Source organism: Pteropus medius, unplaced genomic scaffold (genome assembly GCF_902729225.1).
Source record: "Pteropus medius unplaced genomic scaffold, Ma_sr-lr_union100, whole genome shotgun sequence".
NCBI classification, from domain to species: Eukaryota; Metazoa; Chordata; class Mammalia; order Chiroptera; family Pteropodidae; genus Pteropus; species Pteropus medius.
Window position 1 is genome coordinate 8788812 of NW_024344370.1, and position 20197 is coordinate 8809008.

The following is a 20197-nucleotide window of genomic DNA, read 5'->3' on the forward strand; positions in this document are numbered from 1 at the left end:
ATGTATGTAATGATAAGGGCTTCTACCCTTATCACTGTCTTGCTAACTCCCCCAAACTTCTGTCCCCATGGCTTAGTTGAGCTCTATTTCCCAGATTTTTTTCCCTGACAATTCAGGTTCCATTTTTCTTATTTGTACCTCAGGTTCACTTGGATTTTTAGAAGGTGCTTTTTAGAAGGTGGGATGCTATCTTGGCCTGCGTTTTTCTATGCTTTGCTTTTAGGCATTCTCTTAGCATAAGTCTGCATTTTACCTTCCCTGAGCTGAGTTATTTATCTTGCATGTATTCTGACTTTTCTTTCCTTTCAAAACACCCTATTGGCTCATTTTCTTTGTTTCCTGTTCTGCTTGCTAAGAGTTCTTTAGTTTGTGTTTCTTAGTTTGATGTCAAGCAGCCTTTAGTTTTCTCTTACTACAGCTCATTTAGCACCCTTCTGTTTTATTCACAAGCCCTTTTATCATACTCTCTAGTATCTTAAGATGCCATCAGACATTCTTGGCACTATTGTATCACTTATATTTGCCAGTTAGTGGAAGCACAAAACCCAACTGTCAGCACATTTTGGTGCACCTTGTGGATAAAAGTGTAAATGATTTTGACAAGTAAAATCCATTGTCCAAGTGGTTGTACAAGTGAGTAGAGATGGTTTTGTCCATCCTTGAGGAAGAAATTCAAAGACCTAGAGAAATCTTTACTCAGAAAGAATTAGAGAAACTAATATAAGGTTATATACACAAAAATGTGTGTAAGTACTGAGTTTAATGATTAAGGAATTTTCATGAGTTCTTTGATTATAGAGTTTTCTTGCTTTACTGATTTCACAGCTTAATTCCTGACAAAAAGGATGCAGCTCTACTCTGTATTAGCCTGCTTTAAACTTTTAATACCTCCTCAGCTCAAGGTCTTAGATACATATTATTATTTCTAAAGCATTCGACCTGGAAAAATTCCACAGCATTTTTTTTTTAAATATTTGATTTTCCCAGCTATAAATTTCTATCTCATTTTGACTTAAGCAAGATTTAGGACTAGAGTTTTGTTACATGTAATCTCTGAGTTTACATCTATGTGCATTTGCTGTCTTTTAGACATTTTTATTCATTCAACAAATTTATGTGTAGGTGATTGGCACTGGGGAAGCAGACATAATAAAATGATCACACATATACACATAAAATATCATCTATAACAGGGGCCTTACTGATGTTATGATAACTGATAATATGGTCAGAAAAGTCTTCCCTGAGAAAGTGACATTTGAATCAAAATCATAAAGTGAAAGTTAACTAGGTAATGAAGAGAGAAATAAAAGACTCTCCCAGGTAGTGTGGACCAAGATGCTTTGATTTGAAAGAGCACATTCAGAATAAGGGATCAATTTGAACCTTATTTACTTCTGTTATGATGCAATAACTTATGAGTTGTATGTAATTGATGTATGAAATTGTCTTGTAGACAGGTGCATTCTAAACCCAATTTTAATATATTGACTATAGACTTCACCTCATGAACACTAACTCATATTTATAGCAATGCTGTTTGTAAAGTTGTTTTCTGAAGGTAATTTTAAATTTTGTAGTCTTGTATGCTGTCATCATCCTTGTTGTTACTGAATTATGCTAAGTGTTTGACATATATGATACTACTGAATCCTTTAATAACCCTATGAAGTAGTACTTATTAGCCACATTTTACAGATAAGGGACGTGAGATCTAGAAAATTGCCCAAAATAATACAGTTATAGACATTGGAGCTAGGATTTAAATCTAGATCTGACTTCAAATCTATTATCCTGCTTGTCTCCCATTGTACACCAGTTTACTATAAAATATGATGCTTATAATTAAGCACTGCAGTCTGTTCCAGATTTGGAAGTAATTTTTATATCCCTTTTTGGGGATACTGTATTTTCATTAATGTGGTCCAATATTGAATGAAGCTTTTTGGTCATTGTTGAAGTATAAAGTTTATGGAATAGAGGTAACCTTTTCAATTTTAGCCTGTTGAGGTTATTGCAGGTGAGAAGTATTAACAGTTATAGAAATTAAACTGAATTTTGCAATGTAGTTTAGAAACATGAGTAGTTAGGACAAGTGAGAGGAACACTGCTTTTGAGTCACAAGAACTTGGCTTTAGTTGCATCTTTCGCACTTTTAATAACCAACCAGAGACCAGAGAGTACCTTTCTGTGTCCAAGCTTGATGAGGTTTTGTGATTCTGATTCTTTATTATTATGACCATGATTTTAGTTGGATAAAATATGAAAAAATAAGATGCAGGTAACACTCGATTTTACTTTTCAGTGCTGCGTAAGTTAACTGTCAATGGATTTGTGGAACCTCATAAGAACATGGAGGTGATGGTAAGTAAAAGAAGTAATTGATTCTTTGTGATTTTGGGAAAGTGGTATTTTCCTGAAAATTTTATAGTGTGGTTTTTTGTTTTTTGTTTTTGTTTTTTGTTTTTGCTTTTTATACTTGGCATTCATTTAAAAGCTTATTAAGTGACAATCTAGGGTTTTTTTGCAGGGTTTTTTTTTTTTACCATTTTGTATATGTTAATTATACTTATGGACTTATGGTTATTCAAAGCAGCTATTGTGTGAAAGAGAGGAAATAGGTCTAGAATAGTTCTCAAGATGACATGGTACATTGAGAGTGTTAATTTGAATTTGAATTCAAGTGAACTCTTGTGAATTTGATTGCTATTGTAACATTATCAGGTGCATCACAGTTATTTATATCCTTTATATATTCTTTTGTCTGTTTTTATATATTTCAAATGAATTTGCTTTCTGTTGGTGTACACTGCTAAGTAAGCATCATTAAAGGCTCCCTTCCTGCAGTCATCATGTCTAAGCCAGAATCTCCCAAAGAGCTCAAACAGCCACGGAAGCTCTTCATTGGAGTTCTGACCTTTGAAACACTGATGAGAGTCTGAGGAGCCATTTTGAACAATCGGGAATGCTCACAGACTGTGTGGTAATGAGAGATCCAGACACTGTGCTCCAGAGGCTTTGGGTTTGTCACGTATGCCACTGTGAGGAGGTGGATACAGACATGAATGCAAGGCCACACAAGGTAGATGGAAGAGTCGTGGCACCAAAGATGGCTGTCTCAAGAGAAGATTCTCAAAGACCTGGTTGTGCCCACTTAACCGTGAAAAAGATTTTTGTTGGTGGTATTAAGGAACATATTGAAGAACACCTAAGAGGTTGTTTAGAACAGTTTGGGAAAATCCAAGTGATTGAAATCATGACTGATGGACGCAATGGCAAGAAGAGAGGCTTTGCTTTATAAATCTTTGATGATCATGACTCTAGATAAGACCATCATTCAGAAATCCCACACTGTGAATGGCTACAACTGTGAAGTAAGGAAGGACCTATCTAAGCAAGGGGTGGCTAGTGCTTCATCCAGCCAAAGAGGTCGAAGTGATTCTGGAAACTTTGGTGGTGGTCCTGGAGGTTTTGGTGGGAGTGATAACTTTAGTTGAGGAGGAATCTTCAGTGGTCTTTGGTGGCAGCTGTGGTGTTGGAGGATGTGGTGGCAGTGGGGATGGGGATAATGGATTTGGTAATGATGGAAGCAGTTTTAAAGGTGGTGGAATCTACAATAATTTTGGCGGTTACAATAATCAATCTTCAAATTTTGGACTCATGAGAGGAGGAAACTTTGGAGGCAGAAGCTCTGGTCCCTGTGGTGGTGGAGGCGATGCTTTGCTAACCCATGAAACCTAGGTGGCTGTGGCAGTTGCAGCAGCAGCAGCAGCAGTAGCTCTGGCAATGACAGAAGGTTTAAATTACTGCTAGGAACGAAAGCTTAGCAGGAAAGGAGAACCAGAGATGTGACGGGAAGCTACAGGTTATAACAGATTTGTGAACTCAGCTAGGCACAATGGTAGCAGGGCCTACCTGCTATAGAAAAGACATGTTTTAGACAATCCTCATGTATGGGCAAAAAACTAGAGGACTGTATTTGTGACTAATTGTATAGCAGGTTATTTTGGTTTCTGTGCTGTGGAAAGTGTAAAGCATTCCAACGAAGGGTTTTAATGTAGTTTTTTTTTTTGGTTTTTTTTTTTGCACCCATGCTGTTGATTGCTAACTAATAGTCTGTTCATAATGCTGAATAAATATGTCTTTTAAAATAAAGTACAAATTAGTAGTTAAAAAACAATTATGGGGATGTAGAGTACAGCATAGAGAATATAGTCAATATTATTGTAATGGCTGTGTATAGTGCCTGATGAGTGCTAGAGTAATCGGGGGATCACTTCATAAATTATATAAATGTCTAGCTATTATACTGCACATATGAAACTAATATAAAATAAGTAAATGAAAAATTATCCTCTTATTATAACATTTATACTTTCTTTTTGCAATCAATTAAAAAAATAATATACAAGAGGGGAAAACTCCACTGATAAGCCCAACAAGTTTTAATGTGTATTCATTGATGGTATAGTGTCTTTTCTTCCTTATGAAAAAATATATGGCTGCAAATATTTCATCTCGATACAAAATGGGATTGTATTATATTTACTCAGATCTATGTTAGTTTTTACAGTGAGTTTAGGTCAGCCGAAGCATTGCTTTCTGAGGATTACTTTAGGGGACTACACAGAAATTGTGGAGAAGTACATCTAATTGGGTCTTTGGGTCTTTCCTTACTTCACAATTGTAGCCATTCACAGTATGGTATTTCTGACCAGAGCCATTCCTTTTCTTTGTTTGTTTGCTTTTGTGTATTGGTAAGATTTTGATTGAAATAATGATTCTATTGTTAAAAGAAGTTAAAAACTGCTAATATACATCATTATAACGTGATAACTATTTTGTTTTATAAAAGTGTTACATGCTTATTTTTTTAAAAGTTAAACATAGAAAAGAAACAGGAAATTTAAAAAGTCACTTAAAAACTTACTGCCAGAGGAGGCAGCTCTAGAGCCGTTTGTCCCCAGGCAAGGTCAGCCCGACCGTGTTCTTCGACATCACCTTCTCGACAGAGAGCCCTTGGGTCGCGTCTCCTTCTAGCTGTTTACAGACAAAGTTCCAAAGACAGCAGAAAACTTTCGTGCTCTGAGTACTGGGGAGAAAGGATTTGGTTATAAAAGTTCCTGCTTTCACGGAATTATTCCAGGATTTATGTGCCAGGATGGTGACTTCACATACCATAATGGCATAGGTGGGAAGTCCATCTATGGGGAGAAATTTGATGATGAGAATTTCATCCTGAAGCATACAGGTCCTAGCATCTTGTCCATGGCAAATGCTGGACCCAACACAGATGGTTCCCAGTTTTTCATCTGCACTGCCAGGACTGAGTGGTTGGATGGCAAGCATGTGATCTTTTCAAGGTGAAAGAGGGCATGAATATTGTGGAGGCCATGGAGCGTTTTGGGTCCAGGAATGAATGGCACGACCAGCAAGAAGATCACCATTGCTGACTGTGGACAACTCTAATAAATTTGACTTGTTTTATCTTAAAAAAAACTTACCATCAGAGATACTGCTAAAATTTGGAAATATCCTTTAAGATATCTTATGCATATTTTTTCAGATACACTTTCCTTCTTCCTCAATTTTACATAAGTGGGAACTCTGTGCTATTTCGTTACTTGCTTTTTCTTAAATTTAGTATATTATGGATAATTTTCTCATGTCGGCAATATTTTATATGTCATGTAGTGATTGCGTGGTAAATCCATATTACTATCAGTGGACTAATTTAAAAAATAAAATTAATATAGGTTTTCAATAATTTACTTGTCCAATTTACTGAATTGGACAAGTAAATTATTGAAAACCTATATTAATCTATATGTCTATTGATGGACATATAGATTGTTTCCAGTTTTGAATTGTTGATAAACGATGTTGAAATGAACATTTGGATATATATGTCACTGTGTACTTTTCCAATGATATCTTTAGGATAAATTCCTAGAAATAGAAATGCTGGGTTAAAGTGTACGCACATTTATAGTATTGATTAAAGTTACCAAATTGCCAGAGGAGATATTTCAAAAACCAATCACAATTTTAAATACTGATACATTTAAAATATTTATATTTATTGCCATACTGCTAAAAACAGTTTTCAGAAACCAATTTGATAGCTCCCCCTCAATTCCCTCTCTAGAATGTAAGTGCCATGAAGGCAGAGACTTTTTGTTTTATTCACTATTCACCCCAGAGCTTGGAACAGTCTCTGCCATATAGTAAATGCTCAATAGTTATTTGTTAAGTGGGTGAATGTATGATATGGTAGGAACATAATGTCAAAAGGATCACTAATTCTTAATTTATGTAATATATTTATTCTGAGTTTTATAAAATTATATAAACTAAAATATTGATTATGTTTGTCTTTTTTCCAGCAAAACTGAATTGATTTAAATCACATTCTTATAAACTGGATACTGTTAGTATTTTGTGAGCCTTTGGCTTTCCTTTGAGAGTCTGTCTTCTTGCTGCAGAAACTACACATCAGCCTTTTCTTAGCTATAATGTGTATTGTAGCATTTAAGGTATATTGCTTGAGTAGTTAGAGGATAGAATTTTAACAAATTAAGATGTCTTTTCAAATAACAAAGATCTTAAAATAACATGGAACTTAAAAAGTGTTTAAGAAGTACTGTACGATAGCAGTGAGATTTTAGTTTCTTGAGGCACATAGATTTGGTTTTGAATCTGGACTTGGCATTTTCTTAATAGCATGACCCCTGGCCATTATCCCCTCTGGTACTCAGTTTCCTTTTTTGTAACATGAAGATGAAATAATAGTATCTACCATGTCGGATGTTGTGAGAATTAAGGGAGATAATGATTTTGTAACAAGTTCAGCAACTAAGTCTGTTCTTTAAAGTATCATTTTGATTTGAGTTATTTTCCGTTTTGTAACATTAGTCAAGTTATTTTATTTGGACTACAGATTAGTCAGCTGTCTGTAATTCTATAAATTCCTAATTCTCTTGATGAGCTTATCAAAATTGATATCTTTTATAATATTCTGCTTTCTTTGGAGAACCCTGACTGGTGTACTAATTTTATTTAAAAGAAAATAGAATAAAATTCCTTCTATCTTATAGTTACTCTATGGGACCATTAGACCCTTGTATAAAATAAGATGCATATGGGATCTCAGTGATCTTGTTCTTCCTATATTGAAACATTTTGCTATTGTATCATCCTAGGAATTATTTTATTGTTACTTATCATTACTTATCAGTTATTCTCAACTGTGCTTGAAAAGACTGAAATAGTATGAAAATAGAAGAATGATATGGCATTGCCAGAAATATGAAGCATTACCAGAAGTGTTGTCCTGCAGTTTGCCTACTGTAGTACATCAGCTTTCAAGAAGGTATAAAAAGAAGACTGGAAACACTATTTTTTTTTTTTTACTCTACTTTTAGCTTTTGTTTAACACAATTGAGAATTCAGAATTTTTCATTTTCTGCCCAAAATGTCAGAGAAGAAAATTGACAGAGGAAGATGTTTCAGAATTTTTAGATGAATTAGAAAAGATCAATGCTGAAAGAGACCGAGAGCAGCACTCTAGATCTTAATAATGATGGTGAAACTGTTTAAGTGAAATCTCAGCTTCCAAGTCTTCACACGATGGTATCCTAGTTGAATTACCTCAGCCTCAAGAATTGACTACTGAACTCTATATTTCCAGGGACAAAGAGGAAATATAGCAAACTATTCTAGTCAATCATTGTGTGGAAAGCCTTCATCATATAGTATTTTGTGACAAACACCTAGACCATCCCATTTGCTAAAAAGAAATGTGACATCTTTTATGATGTTTATACTCCAAAATTTATTGATACAAAAAAGCCTGTGATGTTTAAATTCTTAAAAATTTTAATAAAGTTTTTCATTACACCTTTATATATAACATGTAAAATCTCCATAATGTGTCTTAAAATATATATCAAAAAAATAAAGGTTTATTAGACCCATATGGTAAAAGGTAATGCTTGTTTTCTCTGATATCTGGAGGGTAATGTATTTAACACTTGAGATTAAGAACCTCTGCTTTAAATAATTGGTACATATTTATGTGTGTATTGAGTACTTATTATTACCAAATACTGTTCCTGGGTTCTGAGATAGAGTAATAAAGCAAAGTGCTTGCTCTCAAGGAGCTTACATTCTAGTGTGAGGAAATGGATAATAGACAAACAATATGTCAGGGCTGTGAAGAAAAATTAACAGGAAAACAGTATTTAGTGAAATATGCTTAATAAATAATATTTTACTGCAAAGCAGTTTAGATAACTGAAATGAGACATTGCAGAGATGAAATATAATATGGTAGCCCCGCCCCCCCATCTGTTGTTTCACTTTCCTTGGTTTCAGTTACCCACAGACAGTTGTGGTCCAAATATATTAAATGGAAAATTCCAGAATAAACAACTCATAAGTTTTAAATTGCTCATCATTTTGCGTAGTATAATAAAATCTCATGCTGTTCTGCTCCATACTTATACAGCCCACTTTATCCCCCAGGATGAGAATCATCTCTTTGTCTAGCATATCCACGTTGTATACATCGTATATACTACTATTAGTCACTTAGTAGCTATCTCGGTTATCAGATCGAATTTGAGAGAGAGAGGCAAGGAAGGGGTGAGGGGAGAGAAGGAGACCACATTCACATAACTTTTATTATACTATATTATTATAATTGTTTTGTTTTTTAGTTATTGTTGTTAATCTCTTATTGTGCCTAATTTATAAATTAAACTATCATAAGTATGTATGTATAGGAAAAAACATAGTTTAGGTAAGGTTTTGTACTAGCCAGGGTTTTGGGCATCCACTGGAGGTTTGGAACTTATTCCCTGTGGATAAAGGGGACGACTTCAGTTATTTTCTTGTCTAAGACTTGTTTATAGTAGGGAAATGTTTTCTACTTTATTTAATTTTAACTTTTTAAAATGATATAGTAGATATGCTTTTGTATCCCTGAAAAAAGTATAAGGTAAATGTTTATAACAGAATAAATTGAGACACTTTAAAAATATATTCTTTTCTAGGGTTTTTTACATGGAATATTTGACCGTCTAAAACAATTTCTGGAATGCAGTAAGTACTTCCATGACAGTGATTTTTACTGTAGAATCGTTATTCATTAATAGCTTCTGCTCTGCAATTGCAAATCTGGAGAGAGGCTAAAATCTTGTATTTTGATAATTAATTCTCTGAGGTTAAGTTGGAAGCTTAGTTTTGTTTTCACATACCTGTCTTTTCTTTAGTATTGAGGAAACTGTCTTTTAAAAAAAGAAATCTACTTTGTGTTTATATCTTTTTCTATATTTCTATTGCTACTACTCTTTTCTGTGCAGATGTCTACAACAGTCATGTTTAACAAATAATCTTTACGTGTAGACCCTATGCATTTGTTGTTTAGGTTTCTTATAGATTGCTTCTTTTAGTACATTTTACATATCTATATGATATAAATGTCCTTAAATCCCTTGTCCATTTCAATTTGTAAATCCCTTGTCTGTTAACCTTCACTGGCTTATCTTTAAGGCTCTTTTAATCCACTACCCCACACAAGAGAATTTGATGTTTACATTTGTGTTGTATTATACTGGTGGTCTTTTTTTTCTTTTTTTATGCTGGGGTTTTTTTTATCCTTTTCTGTTTCCCGTGTTGTAAGCACCTTTGCTCAGGATACACATACACGTGGGCATGCACACACATGTATATGTATCCTGTATACACATACAGGTATGTATATCTTATATACATGTGTGTTTTTATGTATATGTGTTTGTATTTGAGGACTTATTACCCTTAGGAGATATTTTAATGTACTCACTTTTAGGGTGTTACTGATTGTTTCATGTCAGTCATTTTCAGTTTAGTAAAAATACTGTGGATACTATTGCCAGGTACTGTGTATGCAAAGATAAATAAGACACTTGATATAATGTAGTTCATTTTTCTAAAGATGGTATTTTTTCTTTGATTATCCCTATGGGAGAAGCAGAAGGAGAAGAGAATGGGATAAATGATGAGACAGAATATGAAGAGTATGATTAGAGAGCAGAGTAGTTGAGGGGCTGATGGACATTATTCTGATACAAAATTTAATTATTATACTGGGGAAATTATCAGAAGAAATTTTCAGAGATACAGGAAAAATAATGAGTATTTTAATCTTTGAGACCTTATTTTTACATGTTGCTTGAAAAGTATTTCAACTATGACTAATTTAAATTTTTGAAAATGTGACATAATTTATGGATAAAATTGTTGCCCTTTTACATTGAAATGTCCTCCATTTGTATTATTTTAGGATTAATTTTGTGAAACATGGCACTGAGGATTACTGTGTCTGATAAGTGCAAATCTTGGTATTGTTTTATAAAAACTATTTTTGTAGTTTATTGAGAGTTGCAAATGCACAATAATGAATTCCTTCTGCAAAATATGCAAAAACATATAAGTATTTTTGTTAAAAGTTTTGTCATTTTCTTAGTTTGTAATTTATAGACTATTATAAACTGTACTAATATTTGAAATATATTTTCAACAGGTAGAAGTATAGGTACAGATAATGTATGTAGAGATAGACTGGAAAAGACCATTATTCTTTTTACTAAAGTGGTAAGTTTTCTTTTTATCTTAACTATGTTTTCTCAAATGAAATACATATGCAAATTCAATAAGGAAAATGGTATTTTTATAAGCATAAATTTTCACTTTTGTGTAACTTATCTCCTCTTTATAGGAAAATATATTTAAAAAAACTTTTGTATCTCGAAGCCTTTTGAATGCATATAATAATTAAACTTATATACCATACGTTATAGTGTCTAAGTCACCTTGGTCTAAAAAGTCAGTTCTAATAACTGTTTAACTGTTAGGGAAGTTGATTCCTCTAAAACTCATTATTCTCATACCCACTGGAAAAAAAAAACAGATAAAGAAGATACCAGTGCATCTGAGCAGGAAGTAGATAAGAGTATCAGGCAGTATAATATCAGGAAGTTTGTATATTCACAATGATAGAGTATCATCATCGAATTAAACATCTTTTGAATAGAATTATATGGATGCACTCACTGCTAGGCAATGTATATACATTTCTGATGAAATTAAGTTTTATAAAAATATTAATTTTTATGGAAATTTGGGCCTTGGGGTTGGGAAAGTACAAAGAATTGGGTTATAGCAATCAGGAAGACCTGGTTTGAGGACTGCATTTTACTGAAACAGGTGGTTGAAGACAGGTGGCAGTGTCTAAACCTTTAGCCTACTTCTCCTTTTTCATTGAAGGTTCATTAATAAGATTGAGGTTGTCTGTTCCTTGGGAGGGGAAAATAAGGAATAGAATTGAGCTGTTTTTCTTTTTTTGGTTAGATAGCAGTTTCTTTTAGTTCATTTGTCTTCATTTCCAACTCTCATGTTCTAAATAGCCTCAATAGCAAAGGCACACCTAATCTTCCAAGAGCCAGTATAAAATTAACTTAGATTCCTTAAGTTAAGAACAAAACGCACAAAACAAAGTAAAATAAGATGATGTGGTTAGTCAATAGGGCTCTGCAGTATTCATAAATAATTTCATTTAAGAAACTCATATTTATGATCTCTGACTTTATTAAAACTTTAAAAATTGTAACATTTCAAATATGCCTCCAAATAGGATTGAATACTTTGAATAGCTTCAGCAGTTGTCAACATATGGTCATGGTCAATTCTGTTTTGTCTATGTGCTTCCTCTTCCTCCCCTCCTGGCTGGTTGTTTTAAAGCAAATCCAGATATCATACAGTATTATCTGTAAATATTTGAATATATGTCTTTAAGTGATAAGGGATTAACAAAACACAATCTTAACATGGTTATCACATTTAAAAAGTAGGAACGACTTCTTAATATCTAAATATTTAGTCAGTTTTCAGATTTCTCTCAGATTTTTTCTACTTGGTTTGAATTAGAATTCAATGGTGTCAGTTCTTTTCATCCTTTTTTTTTTTTTTTTTTTTGCTCATATTTATTTGTTGAGGTAACAACATTTCCTGTAGAGTTTTTCCTGTTTTGGATTTGGCTGTTTGCATCCTAATGTGTTTGTTATTTAACATGTTTGTCTTTATCCCCCTCTCCTCCTCCTCTCATCTTTCTTACAAATTTGTAGTTAGATTTAGAGACTTGATCACATTCAGGCTTTTTTTTTCTGTGTGGCCTACATCCATTTTCATTAGGGGTCACAAAATGGTCGCATTCTAATTCTATTACTCCTTTTGTGCTTATGAGCTGGAATTCTTCTATAAAGAAGAAATGTCCCTCATCAACTATTTGATGCCTCAAAATACAGTTCATGCAGGAAAAACAGAATAACATTTTGATTCTTTGCTTTTGTTATAAATGGGTCCTTGAATTATATTGTTTTGCTTAATGTTGTTTCATATACAGTGTGGATGAGATTCTGTAGGAACTTAATGCTTGTTTATATCAATTAATGTATGGTAAAAATGATTTTGTTATATATCATTTCAAGAACCTATTGATGTTAAGTGAGGACTTAATGTACTTTTTAAAGGCCTTTTGTTTACTTAAATTTTTTGTGTTATAGTTACCCATTGTTAACAAATTATGAAGTGGGTCTGTTTTGGACCTTGTATTAGAAATAATGGAAAGGGCTGGTTAGGAGATATCTGATATAATCCACAATACATGATGTAAATCAAAAAAAGTATATTACATGTATATTACACATATATTACATGTATATGATATGTGAAACTGCATATACACAGACTCCCCACCAAGGTTCAAAACTTGCTGAACGTTTATTAGCAAAGTTATCAGATGTACTTACGGGTGAATATATTCCTGTATTAATTTAGGGAAAATACATTTTATTTATTTATATTTTTTTGTAGCTTTTGGACTTCTTGGATCAGCATCCTTTTTCATTTACTCCTCTAATTCAGAGATCACTGGAATTTTCTGTAAGCTATGTATTTACAGAAGTTGGTGAAGGGGTTACATTTGAACGATTCATTGTCCAATGCATGAATCTTATTAAGATGATTGTCAAAAATTATGCCTATAAGCCATCCAAAAATTTTGAAGGTAATGCTTTTACTGGTAGTTTTATTTTTTAACTTTTTCTATGTTAATTGAAGTGTGAAGTAATTGCTATTTTCATGTAATTTTTTTTTTGAAATTCATTTATTTAAGTCTGAAAAATAAAATGTTGCTGGGACATAAACTAGAGATAAGGGTTCAAGTCTTATTATGTGAATGCCAGCTTTTAAAAACCATATAATGCATTTAGCAAACTGTCTTATGTAGCACAATAGAAGATCAGTTGAAGCCTGGGGACTTTAAGATTAAAGTACTACAATAATCACTGCAGCTCATGTTGTAGGCTGTATTTATTTGTATGATTAAAATTTTTCTCTGACTATATAAAGTGGGGTTGCTTCCAGACAGGTTAAATTGTTGTATTATTTGGGATTCATTTGTGTGCATATGTACCAAGATGAATGAGAAATTCTTGTAGGAGAGAGAAAGACATATATAAGTAAGTCACTTCAGTTTAGATTGATAATATGGCATGATAATGTATAAGCTATAGTGGTAGGAAAGAAGCAAGACTAATGTGTGTGTGGTATGAATAAAAGAAAAGTCTTTGAGGTTTGTCCATAATAAAAATGAACATTTATACACCACTGTATCTTTTCTTCCAAAAGTATATTTTTAAATTTATTTGTTTTTCATAATCCAACTTGGGTGTAGAACGTACAATTAACTTGAAAATTTTATTTTTCTAGATAGCAGCCCTGAAACCCTTGAAGCTCATAAGATTAAGATGGCCTTCTTCACATATCCCACTTTGACAGAGATATGTAGAAGATTAGTCTCTCATTATTTTCTGTTAACTGAAGAAGAACTGACAATGTGGGAAGAAGACCCCGAAGGCTTTAGTAAGAATCAGTTTTTCAGTTTTCACATGGCTTTTCTCCTCCTTTCATAAATAGATATCATCTATTTGAATTATAGTTATAATAACACATTGTATTTTAACATGGCACTTTCGATGTGAGAATACTGGTTTTTAAAAATTAACTTATCCTCTCTTGCTAGCCATTAGAAAATATTGAGGAGCAGAAGATGAGTGACCTTTTCAAATATATAGAATTTTCTCTAGAAAGGGACCTTTTTAATTTTTAGTAATTATAGATATATTATGTAGTTTAAAACAAAAATATAAAATTAACTGCCAGTCTTTTATCATGTTAGTTTCTACTTTGTGATTCATTGCATAATATTTTTAATTTGTAGAAATTTTTACCTCGGAAAGGTATTCTGGAGATGAAAATTTCTGAATTGCTGATTGGGTTACCTATTTAAATTTTTAATTTAAAATACATTTTTTGGTAGTTAAAATGTTTTTAACAAATCTTTTTACCTTTTTGAATTTTATTAGTCGATAAGGCGAATACATCTATCTGGGCCCTTGCTACAGAAAGTCAAGGAATTGTGTGTCTCATGAAGAAGTAACTCTGTGTGAATAAAGTGCCTTTGTGTGAATTACTTTGGTTATAGTTGGGCATAGGCTAGATTTTAGAGCCTCTACTTATCTCTCTCGCTGGGTGCCTTTTTGTAATTATAGACATATGTTTCCTAATATTTTAAGAATGCCCGAAGCATTCTGGAAGACTTTTCTTCCTTTTGTCATTTGAAAATAATTTAGTTCATAAAAAAATACAATAGTACACTCTACAGTACATTTTTTTTGTTTTTGTCTGTTAGCTAAAATCTTGTTTCTTATTGCTTCCTTTATGCAGAATATGTAATATTGTAACTGAAATATTGAATCCCCAGATTTTTAAAAGTCCTTATAGTGTTTTACTTTAAATGTGGGAAATTTATGGAAAATGTAACTAATCATTTTGTGAAACATGATTATTGTATTGAAATGAAATGTTTCTCAGGATTGTAGAGATAGTGTCTGATCAGGTGATATCAGATACTCTGGAAGAGACAAATACTTTGAGCTTTTTCCATACATAATTTTTAATGAAAGCGAGTGCTTATGGATGAAAGCACTTGATAGGTGACTGTGACATATACAGATATGATTTATAGTAATTTAGTAGTAGTTTATAGTAATCTATATAAAACCTTGTGTTTCCAAGGATTTGCGTTTAGTGTTCCTTTTAAAACAATTCACAGAAATATTAAACTAATATTTAAAATTTTTGTTTTTCAAACTGAGATTTTGGAAACTATTATTTCTGGAGAGCATTATTTGTCATATTTTTAATTGTAGCAGTGGAAGAAACAGGAGGAGATTCTTGGAAATACAGTTTGAGGGTAAGTATTGATGAAAGAAAAAATGATAGGGAAAAGCTTAATGTTTTGATAACTCTTAGTAGAGAATGATACTCTCCCGAAGATTCCAAATATTAAGTCAGATAGATAGGAAACTATAATTACAATAATCTATATTTGAGAGGAAAGTACTTAATAAAATATGAACTTTAATCTGAAAAACATTTTTTCATTAAGTTGGGGATTTACAAATTAGACTTTTCTTCATTTTGTAGTCATTTTGATTGGGAAGTAATTGCTGTTGTAGAAATAAGAAATAAGTTCTTGAAAGTGAACATTAGCTCTTTTCAACTAGAATGATTTTTATTTCCTTTGAAGTATTTCAGTAATTATAAAGCTTCTGTTGATAACATTATTTCTTGTAACCACTTAGTATGATTCTGAGACCAGCTCATTGCTTTTAGTTATAGAATTATTTTTAAATGTACATTTATTAATATGGCCAACCTTTAAGGAAGATTTATCAAATGCAATCTTTGAGCTATTCTTATTGTGAAGACATGTGTTTACATAATTTACTATTGTTTTTCTAAAAATATGTTTTGCTGTTTTGAGTTTCATAAGCTTATGTAGAAAACCAGAGACATTGTAAATCAGAGAAATTATTAGTTCTTTAAAATTTTTTTAAAATTTGCTTTACAAAAAGAATATAATACCTAGGAATACATTTAACGAAATATGTGAAGGACTTATATAATGAAACTACAAGACTCTATTAAAAGCAATCGAAGCAAATACAAAGAAGGGAAAGATATTCTGTGTTCTTGGATTGGAAGAATCAACATAGTTAAAATGACCATATTACCTAAAGCATTATACAGATTTAATACAATCCCTATCAAAATTTCATCGGCATTTTTTAAAGAAATAGAACAAAAAATCATCAGATTCATATGGAAGCACAAAAGGCTCCGAATTGCCAAAGCCATCCTGAGAAAAAAGAACGAGGCTGGAGGCATTACTCTCCCCGACTTCAAATTATATCACAAAGCGACAGTAATCAAAACGGCATGGTATTGGCAACAAAACAGACACATGGACCCGTGGAACAGAATTGAGAGTCCAGAAGTAAACCCATATTTATATGGGCAAATAATTTTCGACAAAAAAGTGGAAAACATAAAGTGGATAAAGGAAAGCCACTTCAATAAATGGTGCTAGGAAAACTGGAAAGCCACCTGCAAAAGAATGAAACTAGACTGTTGTCTATTACCACATACCAAAATTAACTCAAAATGGATTAAGGACCTGAATATAAGACCTGAAACAATAAAATGCATAGAAAAAAACATAGGAATGAAACTCAAGGACCTTAGAATTAAAGAGGATTTTATGAATTTGACCTCAAAGGCAAGGGAAATAAAAGCAAAAATAAATGAATGGGACTACATCAAACTAAAAAGCTTCTGCTCAGCAAAAGAAACAGTCAACAAGGTAAAGAGACAGCCAGCCAAATGGGAAAATATATTTGCAAGCAACACTTCTGATAAGGGCCTAATATCCTAAATACACAAAGAACTCATACAACTCAGTAACAACAACAACAAAAAAACAAATGATCCAATCAAAAAATAAACAGAGGATCTGAACAGACACTTCTCCCCAGAGGACATACAAATGGCCAACAAACAAAAAGATGCTCAACATCACTAGCTATTAGAGAAATGCAAATCAAAACCACAATGAGATACCATCTCACACCTGTTAGAATGGCTGTCATCAACAGGACATGTAATAACAAATGCTGGAGAGGATGCGGAGCCAAAGGAACCCTCATATACTGCTGGTGGGACTGCAAATTGGTACAGCCACTATGGAAAACAGTATGGAGGGTCCTCAAAAAACTAAGCATTTTTTAGTGCCAAATGATTTAAACAATGAAATAAACTTTCTGCATATTATGCATTAAATTATTATAATTTGATTTTGTTTCCCATTGTGTTTACAAAAAATAGTAATCTACTTTTTGAAAAGAAAACATTAAGACTTGGAAACATTTTTAGAGTTCTAGGATTTTAAGAATAAGTATTTGCTTTATTATAGAATTAATGTAATTTTCATTAGAAATTTTTTTCCCTTCTAGCCTTGCACTGAAGTACTATTTATAGATATATTCCATGAATATAATCAGACTCTTACTCCCGTACTTCTAGAAATGATGCAGACACTTCAAGGTGAGATATATTTTGCAATATTTTAATTTATCTGTTAATTAATATTCAGTTAAAATAATTTGAACTCCTAATATGTGCATTGCCCTGTTTCCTAGATCATATAAGTATATGAATTTGAGAAAGACTGAATGTGTTCTTTTCTGCAGTCATAGCCTTCAGGATAGAGAACAAGAATGAGCAATTTATGAAAGAAGGCCTTTTTGGCCTTTAATGTGATAGATTTAGCTATTGTAAATTTAATAGCCACATCAGGGAAATAGGCAGTCAAGTATATTGCTTGGGGAAATAGTCCATCTGGAGCATGTTGTGAGAAGTAGTGAGAGAAAAGGATAAAATAATAAATGTTAGCCTCAGAACAGTGGCTATGGGCATGGAGAGAAGATATCGGATTTAAGAGAGAATGATAAAGTGAAATTTTTAGCACTTGATCATTGTACTTTGTACACAAGGAATTTTAATTATTTAACTGTTAACAATTTGTCATTACTGACTTTTCTACTATACTGTAAATTCCATGGAGGGGACAGTGATTTTTTTTTTTGTTTTGTTCACACATTATTCCCAGTGCCTGGCACACTCAGTAACTTTTTGTTGATTAATTGACTTTTGGCAACTAATTGACTTGTGCTGGCCTGGGGAAAGTGATCAGAGATGATCTTGAACTTCAGAGTCTTAATAACAGGGAAAGCAGTTATTAATAGTTGTTGTAGATAGAGCTTTACTTTTGGGGGGTGTGTATGAGGAGCCTTGGAAGAAGAAAAGAAGTTCAAGGACAGAATCTGAGACTTTCACCTTTAGGGATATGAGGAGGTGAAGACCCTGCAAAAAAAAAAAAAAAGGTAAGAAGCTCTCTCAGATATGAAGAGAAGTATGGATATGAATTCTGGAGAAGAGCATGTTGTCAGAAATGTCCAGTGCTGTAAGAGGAAAGAAGGCAGTAGAATCTTAGACAAAAAATTACTTGATTGGTTGGGTAGGAATCACATTGTAAGGGATCAGGGATTGAGTAGGTGATGATGTAAGGAAACAACACGAAGAGAATTTGTAGGGAGGGAGATTGCTGATCTCATTTGTAGTAGTTAGAGGGTAGCTCACTTTTTAGGCTTTCCTTCTCTCAAAAACCTAGTAGAGTGTTCCTGCTTAAATTATAAACCAAGGGGGAAAAATGAGCTCTCAGTCAAGTTCTACTGTGGTAATTTTAAAAAATAATTGAGTAGTAATCATATTTTCTTATGGGAATGAAAATACATTTGATTTCTGAATGTATAATTTATTAATTTCTTGATGTGGGATTATAGATTCTTAAATTTGATAATATTTATGCTGCTTAAGTTACATTTTTGGTGAAGTTAGAACATTATTCGTTTTCTCCCATCCATTTTTTTTTTTTAAGCTGCTGTAGGAAAGTGGATAAGCTATGTAAGTTACACTCTGATAAGTTGCTGTATGCTGGTAACGTTTTTAGTGATTGGAGTTCAGGTTTTATGTCTAGTTCTGGAGCAATTTGCTTATTTAGAGCTGTACTTATTCTAGCTTATTAGACTAGTGAGTTTAAAAATTCATATTTAACAGAAAAGTGCTTTGATACACTCTCTAGAAATCTTTTTATTCTAAAGAAATAGTAATAAACTGTTTTTCATGTCTTAACCATGGTACTCTCCTTTCTGGATAATAGTGCAGAGACTACCACCTTTTTATTCTAAAATGTCCACATTACATAATGGCAATCACTTTTCTGTTTGCACTTTTAATTTTGTTGTCACTTTTTAATGTACTATTATAACCTGGTTTATTTTTTGTATTTAGAGCATCTTGTATGAATTGCCTGTTCTTGTTCTTTTATTTTCTGTTGTGAAATTCATATTTTTATTCTTTTCTTTTAAAGATTTTTTTTTTTTAACAAACAGCATAATATAGTAGCAATTTGGGGCATGCCTTTTTCTAGACTGTTGCTTAATATTACATTTTTCAAAGATGCTAGAATGGTTTTTAAAGTTATAATATAGTTTTACTTATTGTACCTGTGTTCTCTAACAGTGATGATAATAAAACTTAGACTTTCCCTTTACACCTATACATATATTTAGTATCATAAAATATATTGTGCCTAATTGAATCAAGAAACTAACAAATTGAGTTTAAATAAAATATTTATTAATAGCTAATTTTATTTACTTTTACTGATACTTATTTTTTCAGGGCCCACTAATGTGGAAGATATGAATGCACTATTAATCAAAGATGCTGGTATGTTAAACTAAAGTGATTAGAAACATTTATTTCTTTGATAGATGGTGTGTCTGTTTTGTAGCAGGAGTTATGCTGGTGGAGTTAGGATACAAGGATACTTAAAGTACAGGAACTGTCTGGTAGAGGAGATAACCATATGAGCAGATAGTTGATTATGACATAGTACCAATTGATTAATGCTAAAGTAGGTGGTAATCAGTTAGTACTGTGGAAAACCACAAGATAGTTTTGGCGTACCTTGGGAAAGCCTCCTGAAGAAGTATAATATGAGAACACAAGGGTGAGTGGGAGTTAGTCAGAGGAGGGGGTGGTGCAGAAAGAGGGTTCCAAGCAGAAGCAGGAGTTGTACAAACACTTGAAGGGAAAAGGAGCAAGCACAGTTATTTTTTGAACTGGG

The 20197-nt window shown here is 32.5% G+C and overlaps 1 protein-coding gene and 2 pseudogenes across 6 annotated transcripts in view; all 3 read left to right on the plus strand.

Moving 5' to 3' along the window:
* IPO11 (importin 11) overlaps positions 1 to 20197 on the plus strand; it is a 163862-nt gene that overhangs the window by 39168 nt on the left and 104497 nt on the right. For 5 of the 6 annotated variants that reach the window (XM_039870008.1, XM_039870011.1, XM_039870007.1 and 2 more), the window contains exons 7-14: positions 2306 to 2364; positions 9057 to 9105; positions 10568 to 10638; positions 12916 to 13108; positions 13813 to 13965; positions 15261 to 15358; positions 17460 to 17550; positions 19750 to 19797. In XM_039870008.1, coding sequence (XP_039725942.1) covers positions 2306 to 2364; positions 9057 to 9105; positions 10568 to 10638; positions 12916 to 13108; positions 13813 to 13965; positions 15261 to 15358; positions 17460 to 17550; positions 19750 to 19797 — 762 coding nt within the window. The remainder of the gene's footprint in view (positions 1 to 2305; positions 2365 to 9056; positions 9106 to 10567; positions 10639 to 12915; positions 13109 to 13812; positions 13966 to 15260; positions 15359 to 17459; positions 17551 to 19749; positions 19798 to 20197) is intronic. The other variant, XM_039870010.1, reaches the window with a different exon arrangement.
* On the plus strand, positions 2523 to 4256 carry LOC120608224 (heterogeneous nuclear ribonucleoprotein A1-like; annotated as a pseudogene).
* Positions 4321 to 5499, plus strand: LOC120608225 (peptidyl-prolyl cis-trans isomerase A-like; annotated as a pseudogene).